General features: G+C 30.4%; 1 protein-coding gene across 8 annotated transcripts in view; it reads left to right on the top strand.

Annotated features, from left to right (window-relative positions):
- The window catches only part of LOC139511988 (NGFI-A-binding protein 1-like), a 41,670-nt gene that overhangs the window by 11,322 nt on the left and 2,912 nt on the right, over positions 1–27,436 (top strand). For 5 of the 8 annotated variants that reach the window (XM_071299267.1, XM_071299268.1, XM_071299271.1 and 2 more), the window contains exons 2-10: positions 13,274–13,396; positions 14,694–14,831; positions 15,560–15,828; positions 20,719–20,874; positions 21,752–21,871; positions 24,071–24,231; positions 25,010–25,133; positions 25,813–26,006; positions 27,128–27,171. In XM_071299267.1, coding sequence (XP_071155368.1) covers positions 13,274–13,396; positions 14,694–14,831; positions 15,560–15,828; positions 20,719–20,874; positions 21,752–21,871; positions 24,071–24,231; positions 25,010–25,133; positions 25,813–26,006; positions 27,128–27,171 — 1,329 coding nt within the window. Of the gene's footprint in view, positions 1–8,776; positions 8,915–13,273; positions 13,397–14,693; positions 14,832–15,559; positions 15,829–20,718; positions 20,875–21,751; positions 21,872–24,070; positions 24,232–25,009; positions 25,134–25,812; positions 26,007–27,127; positions 27,172–27,436 lie in introns of those variants that run through there. The other 3 variants (XM_071299265.1, XM_071299266.1, XM_071299272.1) reach the window with 3 other exon arrangements.

Genomic DNA, 27,436 nt, shown 5'->3' with positions numbered 1-27,436 from the left:
TATATATAGCAATAATAGCATCCTATTATTATAATATGTAGGAATATATAACTTTATTGAAAAGCACTTTACGCCCATATGGACCAATGGCTTAAAACATTATACATAATATACAGTTTACATAAAACAATGAAAATAAACAATGGACACACTTTGAACTATAATTTGTCTTTTTGTTTAAATCAATATATATATATATATATAAGAGATTCAAATTATATCAAGGACTCCCTGCCCTCAGTCTTAGTGACTTTTTTAAAAAGGAGCCTAATTTGCAAGTGTCCTGTTTTGTTTCAGGATTGAGAATATGTTTTAATTTATCTATATCATTTAAGTTATTATATTTATTTTCATTTAAAAATTCTTTTCTTAATTGTTCATTTATTTTACATTTAAAAAAGAAATGAAACTCATCATCTAGTACATCACAATGTGTACATAGTCTTAAATCTCTGGGAATTTTCCTGTATCTTCCAGTTTCTATTAATAAGCAGTGGTCACTTATTCGAAATTTAGAAATTAGTTGTCTATATTCAAAGTTTTGAGAAAGTATAGAAAATAATTATTTAACATGACACTTTGTACATATTGTTAGAGGAAAATTTGTACTTTCTATTATATTTATACATGTTAACTGTGTTGAAGAAGGAAATGTTTTATTTGTTAAAAAAAAAAACGAAATAAAAAAACGAAAATTATCATAATTGTTATACTATATTTCGTGTTTAACATGTCTTTATACATGTATTTGTAATTTGTATGTACTGTTACAGTAGAATTCATTTATATGTAATGACGACATGAAAAGTGAGAAAAGTCAGTTAGTCATGATGCCATCTTGCTTCTTTTCTAATTTTTTTTTCTGCACTTTTAGAGACAAACGAAAGAGCAATATATATCAATAAATTTAAATGAGCGTTAAACTTTAATATGATTGGAAATTCCAAGTCTTATCTTAATTTTTATTTACAATTATATCATGCATGTTATCATGTTGCTTTTAAGTGATGAGTTCAGCATAATCTCCTTTTGTGGTCAGTTATTATATTGTTTTTTATTACAAAATGCAAATCTTTAATCATCATGATCATGTTCATTGGAAATCCCACATCATTTGCTTTTGTAAGGAACTATTGATGTGGATTTCCCAGTAAAAGATAAATTCTTTGAAGAAGAAAAAAAAGAATGATCATTATTTAGAAACACTTTAAATACAGAAAATAGTACGTAGTTATCTAAAAAATAAAGACATGCATTTAGTATGATTATAATTTATCATATATGTAGACTGCACTTTGGTATTTGAAAATCAAAAATGAATTTTACATTTAAAAACTTGAATAAATCGGATACGAAATTGTAAGTTCTCCTTCAGGCTTGAATTTGAGAGGGAAAAAAATGTGTCTGACTATGTTCTATAGGAATAGAGATATCATTGGTGTGATATATATGTAGCTTAGGGTGATCTGATTATTAACCGTAGAAAAAATGTTCAATTTATGACGCAGTTTTAGTCCATGTAGTTTGAAGATGGTCAATGAATTTATCATTTCCCTGACTATTAAATTTCTTCCTGAAAACAAACACTGTGGGAAAAATTCTTTATCGTGTTTTAACAGTTAAGTTGCATTAAAATAGATTAGACTAGACGTTGGTTTTCACTAGTCATTTTCAGGGCCCTTTATATGTTTATAGCTTGCTGTTAGGTGTGAGCCAATGCTCTGTGTTGAAGACTGTACTATCTTTTATAAATTGTGATTTGGATGGAATATTGGATCATTGGCACTTATACCACATCTTCTTATATCTATTTATGTACATGATGTACATGTACGAATGTTGTAGGAATTTCAAATTTCCAACGATTACATTTTTTTTCCCCATCTGATACATGTATGTATTCAATCTTTCAACATGATCAAAGAAGCAAAAATCTATGCATGTATTTCACTGAATTTGATGTTTGGCGAATACAGAAATGTATTTCGTACTCTAATAATGACAAAGTTTTATGACCAAGGGCCCAGGTTATTGACACTGAAGTATATACCCTGAACATGTACAACATACAAGAGATGTATTCCAAGGTAAATGGTATGGAAAGAAAAAAAATTAAAGTGCACTTCCTCTTTCTTTCCCTCATAGGCATTCTAATCGCTGGTTTTGTAATGTTTTTGATTTGTGACAACTACACGGTTTTCAAGAATTATTGTTTAAAGCTTGTTTAATTTGAGGAGATTTTAAAAGACGGATTATGTATTATCATGATTATATATATGGTAAGGATTTCATTTGTGAAACATTACCGAAATCTTATTTCCAAAAATGAAGTTGATTATGTACATGATGTATTAGAACTGTACAGACATGAGGTTGAGAGTGTCAGTCTGATTTTGTGTATCTTATTTACACTAAGATATTTTTGTTAGATCAAAATGATAGATTTCAGTATTAAATTTAGGAGTGGTGTTGTTCAGCGATTTGAATTTATTTTATATGATAAATGCAACATATCACAGTACATTTAAGTATATATTGTGGTGTAAAATAAAATGACTTCTGGACTTTGGCAAGTGAACACTTTGAATGTTAAGAATCAAAATATTGTTTCTGCTTATAGACCCTTATACACTACATGTGAACACATTTTAAGTTGGCAGGGTATGCTTTGTTGTTACTTGTTATTTTGTTATGCCCAGCCGTGGCAGAGGGGGCATTAAGTTTTACTCTTGTCCATTTGTATACATGTCCCTCTATATGTACGTCCAAAAATTGGTTTTGGTTCGTCTGTTTGTCAATCCGTCCGTCTGTCCCGCTTCAGTTTTAAGTTTTTGGTCAAGGTAGTTTTTGATGAAGCTGAAGTCCAATCAACTTGAAACTTAGTACACATGTTCCTTATGATATGATCTTTCTAATTTTAAAGCCAAATTAGACTTTTGACCCCAATTTCACGGTCCACTGAACATGGAAAATGCTAGTGCGAGTGGGGCATCCATGTACTTTGGACACATTCTTGTTGGATTATATTTTTGTGTTATTGATGTACCGTACTATTACATTTTTAAACTACATTAGATAGATATAAGTTTTTAAAACCAAAAAAGATCAATAAGATAAGATCTAAAAATAGGTCAGAATAGATGAAATTGTCAGTTGTCTTCTCATAGAACTAATGGCACTTTAAGGATTTTTTTATGCCCCACCTATGATAGTACTAGTAGAGGAGCATTATGTTTTCTGGTCTGTGCCTCCACCCGTCTGTCCGTTCATTCGTTCGTTCATCCCGCTTCAGGTTAAAGTTTTTGGTCAAGGTAGTTTTTGATGAAGTTGAAGTCCAATCAACTAGAAACTTAGTACACATGTTCCTCATGATACGATCTTTCTAATTTCAATGTCAAATTAAAGTTTTGACCCCAATTTCACGGTCCACTGAACATAGAAAATGATAGTGCGAAGTTCAGGTTAAAGTTTTAGTTAAAGTTTTTGGTCAAGGTAGTTTCTGATGAAGTTGAATTCACATCAACTTGAAACTTAGTGAACATGTTCCCTATGATATGATCTTTCTAATTTTAATTCCAAAATTGAAGTTTTGACCCCAATTTCATGGTCCACTGAACATGGAAGAGGATAGTGCGAGTGGAGCATCCGTGTACTATGGACACATTCTTGTTATTTCCCTTTTTTGTGTTTTGGGCAAAAACTATAGAAGATAATAAGTAAACGTTATCATCATAGACCGAAAAAATGATCAGCAATACTAGATCATCAAAATTATGTTCTATTTTACAAAGTTGGAGAGTGCCCATTGTTGAGGATGCACAAACAAAGTTTATGTCTGTTTTACTTGTATTGTTTTACTTTTGTTTACGTTGTTTTACTAGCTGAATTAACCCATATAGTTAATGTAAATTCACCAAATAAAATAATTGTACAAATGTTTTAAAAACTTGCTGTTAACAACTTTTGAAAACATAAACTAGTGAATAGAGTACTAACTTAAACACTACTGTTCAAGAACTAAGTATTTGTAATCTACATTGTACTATTTGTACTATATTTTTCACATACATTTTGTTAAAATGTTTGTTAGAAGGATTTTTACACACAGGATTCAAAAGAGTTTCTAGTCAGTGTTAGAGGCAGTGAGAACTGTTTGTCTTAAGTTTATTTTGTGATAATTTTGTTTTCTAAAGTTTCAGTTTTTTCCCAACATTACTACAGAAGATAAATTATGTTCAATTTTTTATCAGTGAAGAATATCATATATCAGCCACCAAGCCTCATATAATCATATTGCATGCCAAGATAAAGGAGGGCAATCAAACATGGACCACCCTAAAAGGAGGGGATTATATTTCATCAAATTTAATTGAACGTAGGCATCTATACTACTACTACAGGGAGAGACCAATTTCATTGAGCCTAAACTCCTCTGAAACCATACAAAGTCAGATATGTTTGTGATATGACTTATAGATGTAGTGTTTTGTACATATTGAAAATATCCCAATTCAGAGAATGTTATCGATTGTTAATATTTATATGCTTTTGCGCATGCTAAGTCGATGTACTCAAGACTCTTGGTTTAACACCTCCCTAATTGTATCACTATTTCGCAGGCATCTTTTAGTAACTAAGGAGGCCAGTTTAACACTTTTATCATGTTTATATATATATAAGAATAGATCAAAACATTCCTGATGTCAAAACAATATAAAACAAAATCCAAATGATACAAGTCCCTCAAAAATGGTCATAGTCTTCAAAATTAAAAGAATAATTCTACTCAAATGTTTTGTTGTTGCTTGAATTCTAATGCTGAGTTGATTCATTTGTAAAGTTGAACTTCAAGTTGAAGTTGAGTTGATGAGTGTTCTTTTCTGTATTATTGTCATTTTGTTTATTTTCTTTTGTTACCTATTCTAACATCGGACTCAGACTTCTCTTAAACTGAGTTTTACTCTGCGTATTGTTGTGCGTTCGTTTTTTCTACATTGGCTAGAGGTATAGGGGGAGGGTTGAGATTCACACTAGCTTTTTATATCGATCTAAATTTGATTTGATTTGAATAAAACCAGTTAGCATTCGCATTTCCTTTAATCCTAATGATCTCTTACTGTCTACTCTGAACCACTGTGCGTTCACAGGAACAGTAAAAATGCAATCCATTTGACCTTATTATTCTTGAAATTGTAAACTCGGTGTACAAATAAATATATCTAATCAAATAAATGTGTTGATACACAAGCTCCCAAAAAAAATAATGGACAAAGTTATTAATTGTTTCACTTGAATTACAAGTTAAATTTTGATACTGCTGTTTGTATATTGTTTTTTTTTTAACTTGCAGCCCTTTGATGTTATTTATCTATTGTGTAATGAACTGAAAGTGTAATTTGCTGCCATACATGTGCACTAATTATTTTCTATTCAATTTAACTAGTTTGGAAAGATCTCTGCATTCTCATTTAAAGCCAGGTTGGTTCACTTTAGATCGATTCAAACTTAACTACCTCTTTTGGTGTTTTAGTATAGCCTGATTCAAAACATTCGCATTGGACTTACATCTATCCAAACTGAACCAGTCTAGTTTAAAAAGATCTAAATGTACAAGTTTAAATGGGATCCAAGTAGCTGAGCTGTTCAAATAGTTTATTTTTTACTCCCTGGTTAAATATGGAAGGACTGCTTTCTGGACCACACTTAACACACTGAACAGACTTAATGCTATGAAAATTGAAATAATTTGAGAACATTATTATTAATAAATGTGTTCAAAAATGTAATTTAAAATTAAAAACTAATAATGCTTATTGAAAAATAGTATTACTCAGACTTAAAATGCAAAGTGACCTGATACCTAAATTGTTGCTCAAATAAAGATTGGGTAGTGAAAAGGTGACATATTCTAATATGACGTGCTTCTTTAGCTTTGTAAACAACACTGTGATAAAATTCTCGATAAAATATACTTAGCGCAGACTCAGAGATATACATAACAATGGCTGTTACAATATACTTCCCACGTAAATCTACATGTATTGGAACCTATTTGCAGACCCTTTGCCTATATTATTGTTTTAAAAAGTGCAATTAAAAAAGACAAAATAACTTTTATTCTTATTCGTATGCATAATAAAAAGAAGTAATGCACAAGAGCTCGGAGAAATCAACAAAATAAAAATTAAATAAAATTCCGCGAAAGTCTATTAATCTTTTTGGCGCATTTAAGTCATTTCACAATATGACGTCATACAAATGAAACCGCTAAAGTTGAACGTTTTCTGTTACGTGAACCATCGGAATTCGTATGATATTGTATTAAAACTGATTTGTTGAGGTAGGTTTTGTTTTATTTTCTATTCTATTGCATTATTCACATATTTACTCATTTCAGCAAGTCAACATGGCGGCTCCTTAGTTACAAAATGTCAACTTTGGATTTGACGGAAGCTTACGAGAAAAATATGTAAATTATATATGGCAAATGTTGGGTTTGAGAATTTAAAGAATTAAAAAGGATTTTTGTTTAGCAGATATTCTCGAAATAACCTACGGAAGCTACATATTCATCAAGATATTTGAGCTTTATCTAACAGGGAGTAAAAGAAAACAGCCACACACACAGCATACCCACCCTCGCTTCAGTTTTTTAATGACCGTATTTGTCCTATTAGAATCGAAATAATTCATGGAAACCATAGATTGTTGGAAATTTACACATGGCCTTGTCCGTGATATTCGTTAATTTTATCCCTCGCTAACGCTCAGGATAAAATTCGAATATCAATTTTTAGTTATACTATTAAATTGTCTAACAGTAATTTTTAATCTTATAATTTTTAAAATATGTTTTTTGGGATAAAAATTCACTTGGAAAACTTTTACATCAAAGTACACCTATGACAAATATTTTATGTCAATTTTGCTTTAAAAGAATCAGTTGATTGGATTTTAGTTAAAAAAAACATGATAATATGCTTAAAAAATGTTTTATAATGGAAAAAGTGCTGTAATTTTTTTTTAGATTTCTGAATGCAACATGTGCGCACTAGCCTTTTTAAAATTGTTGCATTTTACCATCTATATATATATACCAGTTTTGAAATGAGGATTCTTGCAGATCATTTTGAAAAAGCCTAAATAACGTGCAAATTTAAAACCCAAAATACATTTGTATATATTGGCTTTATTATTTTTAAGTGTTATAATAATGGTCATGATGGTCTTGCTTGTTTTGTTTTAAATTTATATTTGAAACTAACAAAATTTTTAATTAGAAATGTAAAAGAAGTCTGAATACTTATATATATATATACATTGTGTAATCCCGAAACTAGGTGCCTTTTGTTAAATTGACAAGGCAAACTAATCATTGGTAATTTGTTCAAATCTTGAAGAGGTCAAGTCATTGAATACATTGTACCATAGATTTTGCTTTATATGTATAATTTTGAAGATTTTTAAATATTTTTTTTATTAAAGTTTCTGTTATGTAATTTTAAACAAGTCTGTGGGAAAATATGTGTTTTTTATTTTAAAAATTTTTGTGTTGCATAATGTAAAGGATAATTAAATTATTTTGATTTTTCTAACTGCATGAATTAAAAAAAGTTGCAACTTTTATTAAATATGAAACAAACAATATTTCAAGAGAAGCAACTTTCCAACTGCCTTTTTTTTATTGTAGATTTTTCCTGATTTCACAACTTTTGAAATCATAAAAATGGTCACTTTTATTAAAAATTATAATTCAAGAGAAACAATTCCCTTATTACATGACGATGATGTTGAAATTGTTATAAAAACACAGAGGTGTAATTTGTTTATTTAATATTTTTATCTAAATTCACATTTCGCCTTAATTCAATTCCCATCTGGCCTTAGTATATTTTTTACCTTTTTTACCTAGAATTTACAGCTAAGGCGAAATGAGAACACACCAATGAATCTGACAACAAAAAACAGAAATTATTAGTACATGTAATTAGTATTGATTTAAAAAAAAAATTAAGAAAAAAAGGAAACATTTATTTAAAATTTCTGCACTGATAAACTTTCAAATTATTTTTCCTTTCCGTATATGTTATTGGATTGCATATATTTAAACAAGCTCCGAAAGTATGTTACACAATACAAGCTGTGAGTCTTTTGATAAAACGTTGGGAGAGAATTTAACATAAAAAGTAACAAAAATGGACAAATCTGTTGAATTTACATTTGTGACATATTCCTTTGCAAAAGCATGATCTTTAATATCATTTATTATTTCTTCAAATGTTGCTAGAGTTAAATTTCAAAGACGCATGCATCAGGTGAAAATCAGAGAATCTTTCAAAAATTTTCAATTTCTTCATGCTATTTATTGATTTAGTTTATTTGAAGTGGAAATAACTTTTTTTCTAATTTCATTAAAAAGTCAGGTGTAATTTATAAGTACTCAGATCTTTTACAAATCTCATGAAATTTTCATGTTAAAAAACTGTTTAATGTTTATTTTGTTAAGTTGAATCTTCATGTAATAACAGTTTTGTTCATAAGTTTCATAGCCTTTGGTTATGCAAGCTGATCACACATAAAAGATTAAGAAGGAGGGAAAATTTAAAATATAATTTTTTCGGTCATAATTTATCTTTTAATATGATGGATTTTTAGAAGGTATAATACAAATTTATAATAATATAAAAAAAAATATCAGTTTCAGAAATTTTTATAGTTCATTAGATATTCGAGATTTAATATCATTAAAAATTCACATTGATGACTGAGAACTCAGAGTGACACAACGTTGAAGATTAATTTTACACAATGTATACTTACATTGAGCCAGAATATTGTGGCTATTTTGATGTGGCAAATTATGGAAAGTGGCATTATGCATCAAGAGAATACGGAAATCAATTGCGAAAAAAAGGTAAGAAAATCAAGTCTTAATTTTGTCCAAATGTCAGAAAATGATGATATTTTTTACAATTTTGCAAATTTCCATCTTTTATCTTGAAATTTTCCAGTATTGATGACGGCATCTTCTTTCAGATTTTTTGCTTTTACAAGGAAAGGAATTGTTTGATGTTGCATACACTAGAGTTTTTGTTACAGAAGTGTCAAATATCAATGTTTTAAAGACTAGGTTTTTCACGATTTTATGAAAGTTTTCTTTGATTTCAATTTAATGGAAGAAGAACATTGTAATATGTACTTCTGTGATTTTTGCATTAAATGGATCATATTTGAATATAAATTTGAAACATAAAAATTGATATGTAACCATAGCTTGACATGTAGAAAATAGAAATACTGAATTAAAAATGAATTACATATTAAATGAATTGAATTAAGTATTACATGAAACCCTGTTAATATGAAAATCTTCAATTTCATCCCTTCTCGTATACATGTGTACATATTGAAAATTCGAAAATGTTAAAAGATAGATGCAAGGCAATGTTCAGCCCTTAAAATATTCTTATAGAAAACGTACTGTGGATTCATTTATTTTTTGTGGATATTTGATTTTATGGATTGGAGAAAGTGTGCATACCTACCAGCCTTGTACAATTAATTCTTTGATAAAATTGAGAATGGAAATAGGGAGAATGTCAAAGAGACAACAACCCGACCAATGAGCAGATAACAGCTGAAGGCCACACATGGGTCTTCAACGCAGCGAGAAAATCCTACCCCTGGAGGTTGGCTTCAGCTGGCATCTAAAAATAAAGTGTACTAGTTCAGTGAAAATGGATGTCATACTAAACTCAACTACATATTAATGCACAAAATAAAAAAAAGATACAAGACTAACAAAAGAGGCTTCTGACTTGGGACAGGCATAAAAAATGCAATGGGGTTAAACATGTTTTGTGAGATCTCAACCATCCCCCTATACCTCTAGACAATGTAAAATAAAGAAACACAGAGCAATACCACAGTAAAACTTGGTTTAAAAGAATTCAGAATCTGATATTAGAATAGGTAACAAAAGAAACAAAGCAAAATGACAATGATAAATACATTAGCAAAGGACTACTAGCAGTTACTGCCAAGAACTGGTTTTAGAATAAATGTGTTTATTTCTGATCCAAAAACCCTGGGAGTGAATCAATGTTAATACCAAAATATGCAATCCTTAATGTCATAATGACATGAAAACATTATCTTAACTATATCCCTTCTGAATAAGTCTGTTTAAAGGTTTGGTTAGCTTTTGAGGTATGCCGACATTTTTGTGCTTTGTAAAGAATATTACCTTAAAAGATTGGATTTGAAATTCCTAAACATATAAGATGTTTGCATGTTGATTTAAATATCCGAATGATGTTCTTGTACTGATGTTAAATTTAGTAAATGTTTTGACTAGTTTGTGCACAAGATATACAAAATTCTGTTGTAACAATTTTTCAGTAATACAGAGATTTCTTTCATTAGAATTAAAAAAAATGTTACTTACACGAGTGAATCGAACATTAAAGTTGAGATGTATAAAAACCAGAAGATGGTGACGATGAAATGTTATCATCTAAAAATGGATAATTAACAATATGAATGAAAAATCATCTCTTTTATCATAAATTTGGTATTTAGATTTACCGTTAGAGATGTGGATATCAGTATCCAGGAAAGGGCAGTGTTCATTGTTAGTATTAGCTTTATTTAAAGTCAGATTGGCATGATAAATCTCTTTAGTGTACATACTGAAATCTTCATTATTGCATGTATTGAGAGCCAATATATCATCCAAATATCTAAAAGTGGTTGGTCAGATTTGGCTGATTTTAGTCATAAATTGTAACCCATAACAATACAGAAACGGGTCAGCAATAAGTGGTGCACAGATAGTCCCCATGGGAATTCCTATAACTTGACGATATAAAGAATCTACATAGTGAACAAAAATGTTCTTGTAAAACTCTAGGGCAGTTATAGTATTGTATCAAAGAAGGTTCAAATGACAGTTCTTTTGTTTGTTGTTACTAAAATATTATCTAAAACAGAGTTTGAATATGTATAATTATCATGTATATATTTACCTTCTGACTTTTTAAATGCCCATTTAATCAGGTGTGTGAATTTTTTCTTAAGAAAATAATGAGGCTAAGTGGTATATAAGGTAGAAAATCAAAACTTTGATTCAAAATCACCAATATAAACATGCAATTTATCAAGTACTTCCAAAAAAAACTACACTCCAAAAGTAATCATTTCTACTATTTTCAAAGTCCTTATTTGAAAAATTTAATTACCAGGTTTTTGATTGTATCAAGTGTACTAGTAAGTAGAATAGACAGTTTAAAAGTTGAACAATGGCTTGAAGAAGAAATAAATCTTAATTTGTAAGGAGTTTTGTGCAGCTTCAGAAGCCGCAGTACATAGTTGGAACTTTCATTGTATTTGGTTCTGCTTGTAAAGAGGTATCTAAAAGTTCGTGTTTGTTACTGATGTCATTTTCCGAAAGTTGGAATATTGGTGAATTTGTAATTTCCTTTTACAGAACTTCAATACAAAATTTAGGTCAAACAATAATGATATAAATAGCAGCCTTGTCAGCCTGGGCAAAAACAAATTCCTTGGCAAGTTCTTTTAGCCTGTGTTTGATGCATAGAGTATTCTGAGTTTGGTAAAGACTTGTTGGTCCTCCCTGTTTTGAACACTATTATTCAAGAAATTTTCCAAAGGTGTGACATAATTTAGACATACAATAAAAATGAGATATATGATTATCAGGCAATTTTTTTTTCAAGGACTATCCCTAATCCATTTGTAATTTGGGAATCTCTTTAATGTAGAGAAAATAAATCTCTTATTTATTTTAAATGTATTAATATAACATAACATGCAATTTGGTATTAAATTCTAAAAAAGTTTGAATTTTAAGACTTCTAGAAAAAAGATATTTTCAAATATTTCTACATAAAACAATGATTAATCTTCTAGTGTGTCACGAAAGAAGGCAATAATATTTCTAATCAGCTGTTTTTACTTGCTTGGAACATTAATCTAGTACTTAAAACAAATAAAAAAATAAATACATTGGTTCAAAAAAGTGATTTGCATATGCAAATTAGGATGTAGTTTATAATTTATTGCATGTTTTTCAGATTTTAGGTTGGAGAAAAAGTAATGTTAAGTTTAAGGTGACATAAAGTTCTAGAAAATATAAAGAAATGTCATAAAGCTTTAAGTGACATGAAATCTACATGGTTTGAAATGAAGTGATATAGACACTTTGTAGGAATCACATGATCTTTTATTATAATGTCAAATTCTTCATGAGCAATTGAAAAGGGCCAATGAAATAAATACTATACATGATATGACCACTTAAAATATTTGTTATGCAGGAGTAATGAATCTAGCAATACAATATCTGATGTAAACTAACACTTTTTCTTAGAAAATTGTGATATAAATTTTGAAACCCATTCATGTACCACTAGCTGTGTAGCTCTTGTGGTCCTTAAGTTATGATATGAGCTATGGTTCCACAGCTAGCATACAACAGAACTTGTATCTTTATTAAGAATTAGACACAAGGTCCATAACTACAGCACCATAAGGGCTCAGTCTGCAGTGGTTACAGATTGTATGCTGAATTAATTCTGAATATGCTTTGAAATGATCAGATAGAAAAACATTTAAGTCATGTTAAGATATTAAGTTGTTATTCAAATGTGTACCAGTACATGTTCTTTCAACTAATTCAGTACTGTTAAGACGAGGACAATTGGACAATTAACACAATAGGTTGGCCCATCTTTTTTGAAGGATAACAGATATGGGCTGCACTAGACATATTTGTAGGTTGGATTTGGACAGTAGTTTTGTTTTCCTATAGACTATTCCCAGAATTACTGTTGCAATTAAGGGGTTCTATTTACATGTGAGAGACTTATCCTAGGGGTATCAGATTTAAGTTATGTATTTCAACCCATAGAAATAAGAAGATGTGGTATGAGTGCCAATGAGACAACTCTCCATCCAAGTCGCAATGTGTAAAAATAAACCATTATAGGACAAAGTACGTCCTTCAAAACATAGCCTTGGCTCATACTGATCAGAAATTTTAAAAGTCCCAAAAATGACTTAGTGTAAAACAATTCAAACAGGAAAGCCAATGGTTGAATCTATATATAGAGAAATGATCTTTCTGTCCTCTTAAAGTGGAACTTTTTGTCCTTTTTTTCATTCAAACTCTGGTGGTTTTTAAATGGCAATCATACTACACATTCTTATTTATATATTGGGGCTAGCATAATTTGATTTTGATTTTTTCCAGAACCTCCATTCTACGAAGGTGAGATGACGACAAGCCAACCTAAGAATACATCAGAATGGCAGTTACATAGAGTTTTACAGAGAGCTAATCTTTTACAGTACTATGATACCTTTATTAGTCAAGGTACTTTAATTTTATACATGTTATATGGTAAAAGGAGGCACAACATATTTTTATATTAAGTAAGAGATATGAAAAGCAATTTTTCCTTAACATGCTTGAAATATTTGCCACTGGATGTTAAGCAAACAGCATTCAATAATGATCATCATTTATACACTTTTCACACTAACAGTGTGGTAGATATACTTTTAATAACCTTATTCAACCATCTGTAAAAATTTACTATATTCTCAGAAACTATATTAAGGAAGGATTACAGTGGCCAATCCAGCCATTTTGTAAAGGGGGGGGGGGGGGGGAGGTCCAACCATATGCTCCCATTCAAATGCATTGATCGGCAAAAAAAAAGGTGGGTTCCAACCCCCGGAACCCCCCCTCTGGATCCGCCACTGGATTAACATTTTTGATTTATTTCACTTTATATGGATCTTTTTAGTTATTTCCAGTGGCAAATATTTCATTCTGTGTAGGATGAAATTTCGGTATTTTTTTTTTATTAGCTCCAGAATTAAGGGTTTGAAAATTAAAAAAGACGACAATGTGGGTAAGAGGAGAAATTTACCTTTTAGTAAGTTACTTATTTGGAAACCTCAAAGATTTATTGAACTTAATAGAGAATGGCACACTTTCAACATGGAACATCTTGTTCAACTACATATTCTAATTGGATACATTGTAGACTTGTAAAATAATTAAAAACTGAATTGATTATGTATTACACATTGTTTGACATATACATGTTTTGTAAATTCTGATTGTGAGCATACAATATTACTATTCAGGAAATACTGATTACCATTATTACAAAAACTTATATCTAAATTCAACATGTTATTTTTTAGCTTTGCCAAACCTATCACTTAAAAAATTTTGAAATAATAAAACAATCACTTAAATATTTGAAATTACTAGTATATTTTTATGCCCACGCCATAGTGGTGGAATTAAGTTTGCCTCAACCAAATATTATGAAACTTATGCACAATGCTTATTACCACAAAACACAGATTGAGTTTGAATTTTGATGGCATCACCATGGCTTAACACTATTCGACTTATAGGAGTCATATTTTGTCTTAGATTAAAGGGATACAAATCTTGAAACCTTCATGTTTAGACCTGCGAGTCAAAAGCAGATTTAGACTTATTTATATCTGAGCTTTGACTGATCAACTTTTACCTTTCTAGAGTTGTGCCCCTAAATTTCACATTCTTATATTTGATGGCATGACTTTAACCTCTCTAGAGTTATGCCCTTTAATTTCACATTCTAATATTTGCTGACTACATTTTACAGGGGGAGATGATGTACAACAATTATGTGAGGCTGGGGAGGAGGAGTTTCTGGAGATTATGGCCTTGGTAGGGATGGCCAGTAAACCTTTACATGTCCGTAGATTACAGAAAGCTCTACAAGAATGGGTAGCTAACCCTGGTAAGATCAAAGTTCATATCTGAAACTAATATAGGAATAACCAGTTGTTTATTATCAAATACTGTTGCTTCATTGGGGAGGAACTATTTTTGATGGATTCTTGGGTTCATTGGTTGGGAACTATTTTTGATGGATTCTTGGGTTCATTGATATGGAACTATTGTTGATGGATTCCTTGGGTAAAAGTTAAACATGAATTTAAGTGATCAACAAAATACAAATACACCATATCATCTTATGCAGCCTGCATTTAAATCACAAAACCCAGTTTTCATGAAAAAATATATTTTTTTGCTTAATCTAAAAAATGTATGACAACATGTACTCTCTAACATGGATGAATTTTCCTCAGTATATTTTAAATTTGTAAATAGAATTAAAACAGCGGAGCTAGGGATGGAAAGATGATCCATTGCATGAATTGTCCACCATGTAAGAAAACATTCATAGACTAAACAACCACATATATATCTGATACAGCTTTTGTCTGTTATGGTAAAGAAAATGTCATGAGAAAATTACACTTGAAATTGAAATATAAACAATATAATCTGCAGTACTTTTACAATGATAAATAATTCTGCATCAAATACATTGAAAAAAAGTAAAATCACAAAAATACTGAACTCCATGGAAAATTCAAAAAGGAAAGTCTGTAATCAAATTGCAATATCAATAGCTCAAACACATCAAGCAAATCGTTGAATGAAACTGTATCAATTTTTCAGCTGCTTTCCAGGGCCAGATACAAATGCCAATGATTGGAACTCCCCCAGGAGCAACAGGAAACCAATCTTCTCAGCTTGGTCAAACTGTACCTAAAATGAATCTTAACGGTGGCCAAGTCAACAGAGACCAGGCTAATCCATATCAGATGCATTCTTCTACATCACCAGTAATGAATGCTAGATCCTGGAGCCCTAGTCCTCTCATACAACCCACAACTAGTCCGGGACCAGCAAATATGGTTGGGGGAAACCAGTCAGAAATCAAAGAAGTGAGTCAATTTTCTTATAGCTAAGTTTAGGTATTTAAAAAAATGAACTCACACTGATATTGAAGAAAAAGATGAACCTACTTTTAAATGAAAGGTTTTCGTAGTAGCATAAACAAATTAAGGAACTTAAAAATTATATCCTTATGAATATAGATTGAATGATTGATTATATTGGTTGCTGTGGAATCGAATGATAAATGGTTTGAAACTGGTAGACATTTCTTTTGAGTTAACAGCTATATCATACAATAAAATGTCAATGCTTGTATGAATTTTCTTTTGAGTTGATAAACCTTTCCTCCATGACACCTTTTACATCTCTTCCTCCATTATTCCTTAGTTGAAATATTATGCCTTTTAAAATAGAAATAAGAAGATGTTGTTTGAGTGCCAATGAGACAACTCTCAATACAAGTCACAAATTATTAAAGTAAATGATTATAGGCCAAAGTACGGTCTTCAACACAGAGCCTTGGCTCACACCGAACAGTAAGCTATAAAGGGCCCCAAAAATGACTAGTGTTAAATCATTCAAACGGGACAACAAATGGTCTATAAAAAAACGAGAAACGGGAAACACTTAAGAACCACATCAAGTCTATATCAGACTTTATCAGATTTGTATCAAGCAATGAAATGTCCTATGTGAAATGGTATTATTTTATAAAAAAAAGTTATACATGGAGGAATGGGTTAATTCATTTATAGATATTTCAAGTGGACTTTTATAGGACTTTATTTAGTCAAGAAAAAATATAGTATAAATAGAAGTGTTTTTATGCCCCACCTACGATTAAAGTTTTTGGTCAAGGTAGTTTTTGATGGAGTGGAAGTCCAATCCACATGTTCCCTATGATATGATCTTTCTAATTTTAATGCCAAATTAGAGTTTTTACCCCAATTACACGGTCCACTGAACATAGAAAATACTAGTGCGAGTGGAGCATCCGTGTACTAGGGAAACATTCTTGTTTATATAAGTTTTAATTCTAATTGTAAAACTTTTTTAGATAAAGTATTTTTAATTGTTAAAAATTTGACTTCTTCCTTGCTGCCTATGAAGCTTTTATCTGATCAATGAAAAAATATTCACATTTTTATTGCATGCAGCTTTTCTTAAGATGGTAATTTGCCACATGCATGTGTTCTGGTTTATAAGTCATAAATATTAAAAACCTTTGAGATATTAAAAAAAAATTCTGTAGATACTAAAAATTGTATTGATAATAGATAATTTATCTAGTTATAATACTAGTACATTATTTCAGATCTATATGCACTTATTTTGATTTTCAAAAGTTCCAATAAAAGTGAGAAAATCGTAAAAAAAAATCAGCTTGTAGTCATTCAAAGACTACATTTAGAATAATATCAATTTAACAAAGGAACATAAAATGCAAAAACAGAAACTACAGAATCTAAATATAGCTCTATGGTTAAAGGAGTTTGTGAATTCTCTATAAGCTGAAAAAAAATTGTACAGATTTATATCATAATTTGACCATATATTAATATCTCAATTGTCATCAAAACTTTTAAGTGTTTAGTATATTTACAAGTCCACACTTGTAAATTGCACAGTTCTTTTATTGGCATGGACTTTAATGTACATTATACTAATTAGATTCGTTACAGAATTTCACATGTGACTTTTTCTAAAACAATCATGTCTAAAAAGTATAAATTTTACAAATATATTTAATAATTGTTGTAAGCAGCTGCAGATGTAATGGTACAACTTTATTCAAATTAGACAAGAAATCTCAGGAGGAAAAAAATAATTCTTGTGTGTTTTTACACAAAATATATAGCAGAATTTATTGAGTAATAAAACATTTTTGACCTGACTGCATATTGTATGTTGTACATAAGTACATTGGAATAATAATGCATTACTGAAAGAAATTTTAAAAAGATCTGTTAAATTTAATATATTTAATATGTTTATAAATACAGAGGGGTTTTATTGAATTTGCAGCAAAAATACATTTGTATTACTGAAAAATTATTACACCAGGGTTTTCGATATCACAAACTAGTCAAAACATTTACTAAATTTTATCATCGGTATAAAGACATCATTCGTAAATATAACTCAACATGCAGACTTTTAATACATTCAGGTATTTCACATCCAATTTTTTATGGTAATATTCTTTATAAAGCACAAAGGTGTCAGTATTCACCTCAGAAACTTACAAAACCTTTGAATAGACTTATTAAGAAGGGATATAATTACGATACTGTTGTCAAGTCATTAAAGATTGCATATTTTGGCATTAATATTGAGTCACTGATAAGGTCTTTGCATCGGAACTAAACACATTATTTTTTTTAAAAACAGTTGTTGGCATGACACGGGTTATGTTCTTCTCATATATGTTATGATGGTATGATACTAAACCCCTAACGGGAAGGATTGTGCCTGATGTTCATATGATGAAATCATAATCTTTCAGTCAGTTTAATTGAAGTCTGGAGCTGGCATGTCAGTTAACTGCTAGTAGTCTGTTGTTATTTATGTATTATTGTCATTTTGTTTATTTTCTTTGGTTACATCTTCTGACATCAGACTCGGATTTCTCTTGAACTGAATTTTAATGTGCGTATTGTTATGCGTTTACTTTACTACATTGGTTAGAGGTATAGGGGGAGGGTTGAGATCTCACAAACATGTTTAACCCCGCCGCATTTTTGCGCCTGTCCCAAGTCAGGAGCCTCTGGCCTTTGTTAGTCTTGTATTATTTTAATTTTAGTTTCTTGTGTACAATTTGGAAATTAGTATGGCGTTCATTATCACTGGACTAGTATATATTTGTTTAGGGGCCAGCTGAAGGACGCCTCCGGGTGCGGGATTTTCTCGCTACATAGAAGACCTGTTGGTGACCCTCTGCTGTTGTTTTTTATTTGGTCGGGTTGTTGTCTCTTTGACACATTCCCCATTTCCATTCTCAATTTTATTTGGAAAATTCTAGCTTGTAAAGTTTTACAAATTTGGTCATCAAGAATTATTGTGGACGTTTTTTTTTTCCAACCAATAAATCTGTTAGATGATCTCATTATTATTGTTTATGCCTATACAATATCTTCAGATATAGTGAATAAATTATAGAATTTTGTCATAAAAAATGTGTTTTCCGAACTATTGGCTTCATTTATTTCCCGGGAAATTCTTATCTGTTATAGTGAAATCTGATAAGACAAAAAATACCTCCTTAACAAAAGATTCTTCAACGAAATTTGAAAACAGATAAAAATTATATCTCAAAAACTAAATTTAGACTTACATTTTTATATCTTGATGACTTATTATCTAAAAATTAAAAATTCATCTAAAGTTGATATATAATATAACATCTCAAATATTCCTTTTATATGAGTTATCAGGATATTAACTCAAAAAACGAAACTCATCAAGTTAAGTTGTTGTAATAACAGAAGATTATCTTTGTGATAAATATCTTGTTTGTAATGATACAGTCTTTTTTGCCTTTTGGAACTTCTTCAAAGTAACTTGATAACAATTGTGTTGAATAAATTGTTGTTTCAACCGATCTTTCATTCCTGTAATTTTGTAAGGTAATGTTTAAATGTTGTATATAAATTTTGTGAAAGACTTGAAGTGTCCATATTTCTAAATATCAGAAAAACATTATTATTGTTTTTAATTCTTATTATGCCCCACCTAACAGATTATGTTTTTTGGTGTGTGCATTTGTCCATCTGTCCCGCTTCAGGTTAAAGTTTTTGGTCAAGGAAGTTTTTGATGAAGTTGAAGTCCAATCAACTTGAAACTTAGTACACATGTTCCCCATATAGCTATGGTATGATATTTATTATTTCCATGCCAAATTAGAGTTTTGACCACAATTTCACAGTCCATCGAACAAAAAAATGATAGTGCCTGTGAGGCATCTGTTTACTATGAACATATTTTTGTTATGTTATTTATAAGTTTAATTTTACACATTTCCAATGGTTGACAAGAAATTTGTTTTTTCAGTTGTGCTAATAATGCATGAAATAAATTTTAATAAATGGACTCAGCTTTTTGCTGTTACCATTTAGACAATCTTGGGGAAAATCTTTTTCAAACATCAACAATTTTGTGAAACCATCATGGAATGCTACAAAACTTGAACAGTAGCCCGTACATGATAAATAAATAACCTAAATTTATCTTTAACATCTTTTCAATGATTGAAAAGAAAATACAAATGCAATGTCAGCCATGTAGTTGAGAGGAAAAATAAAGAACTGAAGAAGGCCAATGGCCGAAACGTCTTGAAAAATTGGTTTATTTAAACAATTAAATAAATAACATCTAAAGAAAAGAGTTTTCTGATAAATGGACTTGGCCTTAGGCAGTCATCATTACACAATACCAGGCAAGACAAAGGTTTCTGTGGAACCCTTACAGATTTTAAATATTGCAAGTTCTGTATTATCATAGGAAAGGTCAACCATTTGATGTTATCCCTGTACTGGTAGAGAGTCACTATTTTTTACAAGCTCTGTGTTTTTTATTTTGAAGGAAAATAATCATTCCCAATCTCCTATTCCTACCCCAGTACTGGTAGAGAGTCACTATTTTTTACAAGCTCTGTGTTTTTTATTTTGAAGGAAAATAATCATTCCCAATCTCCTATTCCTACCCCAGTACTGGTAGAGAGTCACTATTTTTTACAAGCTCTGTGTTTTTTATTTTGCAGGAAAATAATCATTCCCAATCTCCTATTCCTACCCCAGTACTGGTAGAGAGTCACTATTTTTTACAAGCTCTGTGTTTTTTATTTTGCAGGAAAATAATCATTCCCAATCTCCTATTCCTACCCCTGTGCTGGTAGATAGTCACTATTTTTTACAAGCTTTGTGTTTTTTATTTTGCAGGAAAATAGTCATTCCCAATCTCCTATTCCTACCCCAGTACTGGTAGAGAGTCAGATCAATGCTATAGCAGAAGCAGCAACAAATATTGCCAAGGCTATACCTTACTTTGAGGCCAAACCTCTCAACATGAAGAAACAAATCAACAAAGACATAATGGTAGGTAGTGTATGTCAAGATACAGTATTACTCGATTTATTTCACTTGACTGGGCGGAGTTTAGCCGGTTTGCTCACAATAAACCAGTCCATCTATAGATAGGTGTTTTAGGATAAACTCATAAAATGAAGTGTCCAGTCATTGTTTTGTAAATTCCTTTGATGACACTGATAGGTGGTTAGAAATCAGTAATAATTATAACGGCAATCATCCTTATCATCTTCAAATAGACTGTCCTTATGCAAATTAAAACATAAACTCCGCCCGATCAGTTGAAATAACATTGGTAATACCATCTCAAAACTGGGTCATGATCTCATGACACACATCTCAACTTGTTATATCTGGATGTTGGTGTTGAGGAGTTCGATCACCTGCCGAAAATCATTACAAAAAAAAAATTAAATTAACAAAAATACCTAACTCTGAGGAAAATTCAAAACGGAAAGCCACTAATCAAATGACAAAAACAATAGCTCAAACACAACAAACGAATGAACAACAACTGTCATATTCCTGACTTGGTAAAGCCATTTCCTTTGAATAGAAAATGGTGGATTAAACCAGGATTTATAGCTAAATGAACTTGCGATGCCAGTAAATTAGGTTTTTAGTTTTGAAGAGTAAACCTTTGTTCTTTCTTACACTATTCAAGTAGCGTTGCTTTACCATTTATCGCCATTGCAAACATTTGTCAAAATTACTGCATTTATACACAGAGTAAGCACCTTGTATGGAGATAAGGACTATTTCTGGGTTTTAGATTGAGCTTGATTTAAATAAAAAACACCACAATCAATACAATTTATGCAAACAACATTTTTTGTACAATGCTTAAGGTTAAATAATATTCTATAATCATGATTTCTTTATACAGGCTCTGCAACAACAGCCAGATGATTCTCCTAATAGATTGGATGAAATGAGAAAATATGCAGCAATTTATGGCAGATTTGATTCCAAGAGGAAAAATATCAAACCTATGTCAATGCATGAGGTAACTTTTGTTGGTTTTATGTGTCATAATTCTGTTGAGATTGTTCTTGAACAAAAAATCATTTACAAGTGTGCATTTCTAAAGTCAAGAATCTCCTCAGTGTTTTTTTTAGTTATATCTTTTATTATAATTTGATGCTATCTGAATAACTGATAAATTATGTTAAAATCGAAAAAAATCATGGTTTCCCTAGAATTGTTCTTTTTGCCAATTCCTATTCTTAAGCCAATGAGTGAATAAAACTGATTTTAGATTTTAGAAAGATGATAGGGGCCATATTTTGGCCTTTTATAATTAATTCCTTTATGACATGAGTACAGTAGCTTTAAAAAAAATATCTGTGGTTGACTTGCACAACTTGTAATTTAGAACAAACTCCTCTTCTTTGTAATTTTTTTTATGCCCCATTTATTAAGCCCCATTTATGGGCATTATGTTTTCTGGTCTGTGCACCTGTTCGTCTGTCTGTAGTGGCGATGGTTACTTCAGGTACATTATCTATATATTTAAATTTAATTATCAAAATATTATTGTAAAAATTAAAGATTTCAAATGGTCAGATGGGAAAAGAAAAGAAAAGTTTCTTTCCCTGAAATGTTTTTTTTTTTTTTTTTTTTTAAATCTGAATCTCACTGTGCACTTGATATGAATAACTAATTTAACTGTAATATTACTTACTCCATAAAATTGTATTATTAAGACTTTATTTTGTAATGCTAATTTGTCTAGATTTGAGAGCTTAATTTTAAATAATTTATTCATTTTTGTAACTAAAATCAAATACACAAACAGTCAAACATTTAAGTATTATTTTCTTTGACAAGGTTTCCATTTATTTGCTATTTTACTCACTAAAGTACAACACTTGATTATTAGTGAAGGAAAAGATGTCCATTAATTTGCTATTTTATTCACTTAGTTCAACAAAGACAAGATTTTAATAATTTCTCAATGAAGTACATATTAGTAATGCACCATTAGGTGTTCAACAAAGAAAAACCTTCCCTTGACAATCTGTGGACAGATTTTACTGTAACATCTGGTTTCACTGTAGTTTTTTGACAGTCTGTTGAGTATTGTTTGATACAACACATGTTTTGTACACTTGCTGATTCAGAATAGAAAAAAAATATTATGTACCATCTTTACCTAAAAGATAAAATTGAAGAATTTTTAAAACATCAAATAGATTCTGAGAATTTAGATATTTGATTTAGATATAAATTTTCCTCTTTCAAACATGGTTTACTTATACAAATTGTGACTTGGATGGTGAGTTGTCTCAACGGCACTTGTACCACATCTTCTTATATCTATGACAATAATTCTTTGTCAAAATATTTTTATGCCGCATTTATGGGCACTATGTTTTCTGGTCTGTGCGTCCGTCCATTTGTTCGTCCGTTCCTCAAACTATCCTGCTTCGGGTTAAAGTTTTTGGTAAAGGTAGTTTTTGATGAAGTTAAAATCCAATCAACTTGAAACTTAGTAAACATGTTCCCTAAGATATGATCTTTCTAATTTTGATGCCAAATTAGAGGTTTTCTCCCATTTTCACGGTCCACTGAACATAGAAAATGATAGTGCTGATGGGGCATCCGTGTACTTAAGACACAATTTTTTTCTGTATCATTCTCATTGATTCATTGAGAAAAAGAAAATAACATTACCAGCATTTATTTTTTTGTAAAAGTATTCCTGTTTGCCACATTATACTTTATAGCTCATTAAATAATAAAACATCTACAGGACACTCACAGGTCTTACTGCCTCTATTATAATAACAGAAATTAAAATTTAAAAAATTAAGAATGGAAATGGGGAATGTGTCAAAGAGACAACAACCCGACCATAGAGCAGACAAGTAGCCTACATGAATTTTTTAAATATTCTATTTTTGTCCCACATGATAAATGTGTATGATTCCTTGGATAGCTGTTAGATAAAAAGTAAAATCACAAAAATACTGAACTTAGAGGAAAATCAATTCGGAAAGTCCATAATCACATGGCAAAATCACAAAACGCATCAAAAACAAATGAACAAGAACTGACAAGATATGAATTTAATAGACTTGATATAGGATTATAATTGTCTTTTCCATTTTGGTAATTTTTGTTTTTACTTATAAATATAAAACTACATTGTAGTGATTGGTCTTATTAATTTCGACATTTATAGATGAATTTTATATTTCAGATTTCAGTAAATGAGGCAGCAGCACAATTATGTTTACATATGCCAACCCTGTTAACAAGACGAGAAGACTTATTCCCCTTGGCAAGACAGGTTGTTAAAGATAGTGGATACCAATACTCAAAAGGACATTCTAGGTTAATATGTTCAACAGCTTCAACACGGTAAAATGAGCCAATTTTGCTAAATTTTATGCGAATTCTAACTTTTATTAAAAAGAGGCATGTAGTGTACTGATTTTTGACATAGAATAAATGTCCACTATTTTTTGTAAAACCCAAATTAAACGCATGTTTATATCTGTATAAGATCAGCAACCACCCTTTTTCTCCTTCAGTTCAACTTCATCAGGAATATGCAAAACCAACCAGTATTGCTATGTCTAAAATGTTAGTAAAAATCACCTGAATCTCTTTACTGACCAATACACATACCATTGATCATCAAATTATGATAAAGCAAAGTTGATTTGACCAACTGCATTTTAAAACAAATTATGATAAAGCAAAGTTGATTTGACCAACTGCATTTTTTAAAAATGTTCAAAAGATTTAAGGTCAAATCTTCTGTAGGCCAAGAGGGGCATCCTTGGCCAAGTAGTTTAAGTAGTTACTACTGTAATCACTAGTCAGTCTACACTGAGGTTGTGAGTTCGAACCCAGGTTGTGAGGGTTCCCTGGACTCCAATTTTTATTGACTAAGATTATCAGTTTTCCTATTGAAGGTCATGGTTTTCTCCAGGCGCTCCAGCTTCCTCCACCAATAAAAACCTGGCCACCATGAAATAGCCAAAAAGCGGTGCTTAAAAGTGGCGTTAAAACACCAAAAATCGAATCAAATCTGTAATCCAAGTTAAGAAACTTTTTTTAGGTGGTAATATTTACTCTTTTATATGTTAACCTATTAAAATTTTATTGTGTAATATATTTTTCTTATTAACAGATCTGGTGAAACAGTTTTACCTTCAGCAAAGAGATCACGCTTGGATCCAACTTTCTTAAAAATGTTAGAAACTTATCCTGGAATGTATGTTCCATTCGAGTTCGAAAGGTCACAAGTGATGAATGTAAGTTTTTATCAAACCTATAAGTTATTTGCCTATATAATGGTTTAACTATTGATGTGTAAAATTACATGTATTTGTCAATTTCCTATCTGGATCACATTTTGACATAATTTATACCATAATTTTTTTTAATATACAATAAAAATCTTGGCAATTTTTTTAAAAATATTTTTTTTATAAAGTTTTGACTTTTTTGCTTTATAATGAAGACAAAAAAAATGCCTCTCTAGGAGTTGTAATAAAAGATTATGAAATATATGCATACACATGACATTTTAAGACTTAAACTGTAATTGACTTTAATATTTGAAGGACTCTATAGTTAATATTATGAAGACAATTTGTACAAAAGCAAGAAATGACAATTGATTTCTTATATTGGTTTGCTTGTAGGATCCAGCATTGGTTGTGAATGCATTTTGTTCTTGGCATTTTGTTACCGGTTTAATGATAACAAATGATCTTTTAAATCAGTAATGTTTCTTCTATTGTTGACTATCATCTATCTAAAAGAATGTATTTAATAAAAACTCTTTAAAATATTAGAAAGAAAAAAAAAATCTTACAGATATAAAATCAGAACTGATTAGGAAATTTACATCATTATCATTCTATTTTTAGTATTTATATTGATTGCCTTAGGATAGGATATTAAAATAGCGTTTTGTTATAAATTTAGGATAGAATGTCAGCTGTGATAAAAGAAATAGGTTCACTGAATCAGACTCAAGATGAATTTAAAAAGCAGATACAGGCAGCCCAGGAAAGAGGTGACATAGAGACAGCTAAACCTCTTCAGGATCAGTATGACCAGAATGTCACTAAACTGGAAAAACTACTGTCTGAGCAGGCAGAAATGAAGAAAGTAAACAAGTAAGTGAAAACAAGTATCCCAAAAACCTAGAGCATTCGCTTGGCTTAGCAATATTGTTTTTGTTTGATAACTTGGGTTTCCCATTATGAGATGAAACACATGTATAAAGATAGTACTAGTACATGTTTTATTAGTCCCTCCAAGCACATGTGTTATTAGTCCCTCCAAGCACATGTGTTATAAACACTTGAAATACGCTGTATGAGATACAACCCCCTTAACCACGGCTTGGGATTCACTAATTGATTTTCGTAGACTACCCGGAGAGAACCTGCACCATAGTCTTCAGCAGAAAAACTGACAGTCCTTTGACAATTAGAATTGAACTTGAATACACCTGACCACTGTGGGATTCAAACTCACAACCTCAGGCTATATTGAGACATAATTTAAACTACTTACTCCACATGGTCACCAAGATCACTGTCACTTTGTCATAAAACAATTGTAGACTTACAATTCAATCTAGACTTATTACCAAACGCAATAATAAGAATTAAGTAGAGTTTGCACATCCAACATGAATAAAGTGCTTGTATACACAAACCTACAGACATATTGACAGCATTAACATAATTGTCTCTTCACTAGATAGATACAGCCTATACAACACTTCTATGCTTTGATTTACATTAACAGAATTGTCTCTTCACTAGATAGAAACAGCCTTTAAAGCACTTCTGTGCTTTGATTTTGAGTATCATGTAAAAGTGCTGTAATGAATGATTTGGTTTTTTATTCATTTAATGACCAGGTGGTGTGATTGATGCCAATAAATTATGTCAAAATGTGATCCAGATAGGAAATAATGTAAATTCAGAAACTATTACATGCATTTATTATTGCGACTTTGTCATTTTAGACTAAAATACAATTTTAATTTTTTTTCGTTATTGAGAAATTTCCTGTTTAATTCATGTAAATTATTTCAAAATGCAAGTTTTAATTATTGCAATGATAATCTTGTCACATTTTTGACAATAAATAAAACATAGCGATAAATTTCTGAATTTACAGTAGTTTGACTATGATTTTTATGCCTGTTGTTGTATAAAGATGTGCCCTGCAGAGCATCTGGTTATGCCTGTTGTTACATGTTTTTTCTACCTATTTTTTTCAGATTTTCCAGGATGCCCAAACTTGGTTTTGATGATGATGACATTAGTAAGTCAATTGATAGCAATTAATACTGCAATGAATATAATGTTGTTTATTATGCATTAAATGATGATGTATTTGGTAATAAAACTTATAAGATGTTGATAGAATTCTACTTAATGTCTGTATAATAAGTTCAATCATTCCAATCGGTTCTAGTATTTCCTTATACAATACAATACAATATATTTTTATTGTCAATCAAGGACACCCTAAAAGGGTAGTGTAGTTACAAACAATTTATTACAATGATTATTATTAATTCTTAATG

This window comes from Mytilus edulis, chromosome 2 (assembly GCF_963676685.1).
Source record: "Mytilus edulis chromosome 2, xbMytEdul2.2, whole genome shotgun sequence".
Classification (NCBI taxonomy): domain Eukaryota; kingdom Metazoa; phylum Mollusca; class Bivalvia; order Mytilida; family Mytilidae; genus Mytilus; species Mytilus edulis.
This window is presented reverse-complemented; position numbering and strand designations above follow the sequence as displayed.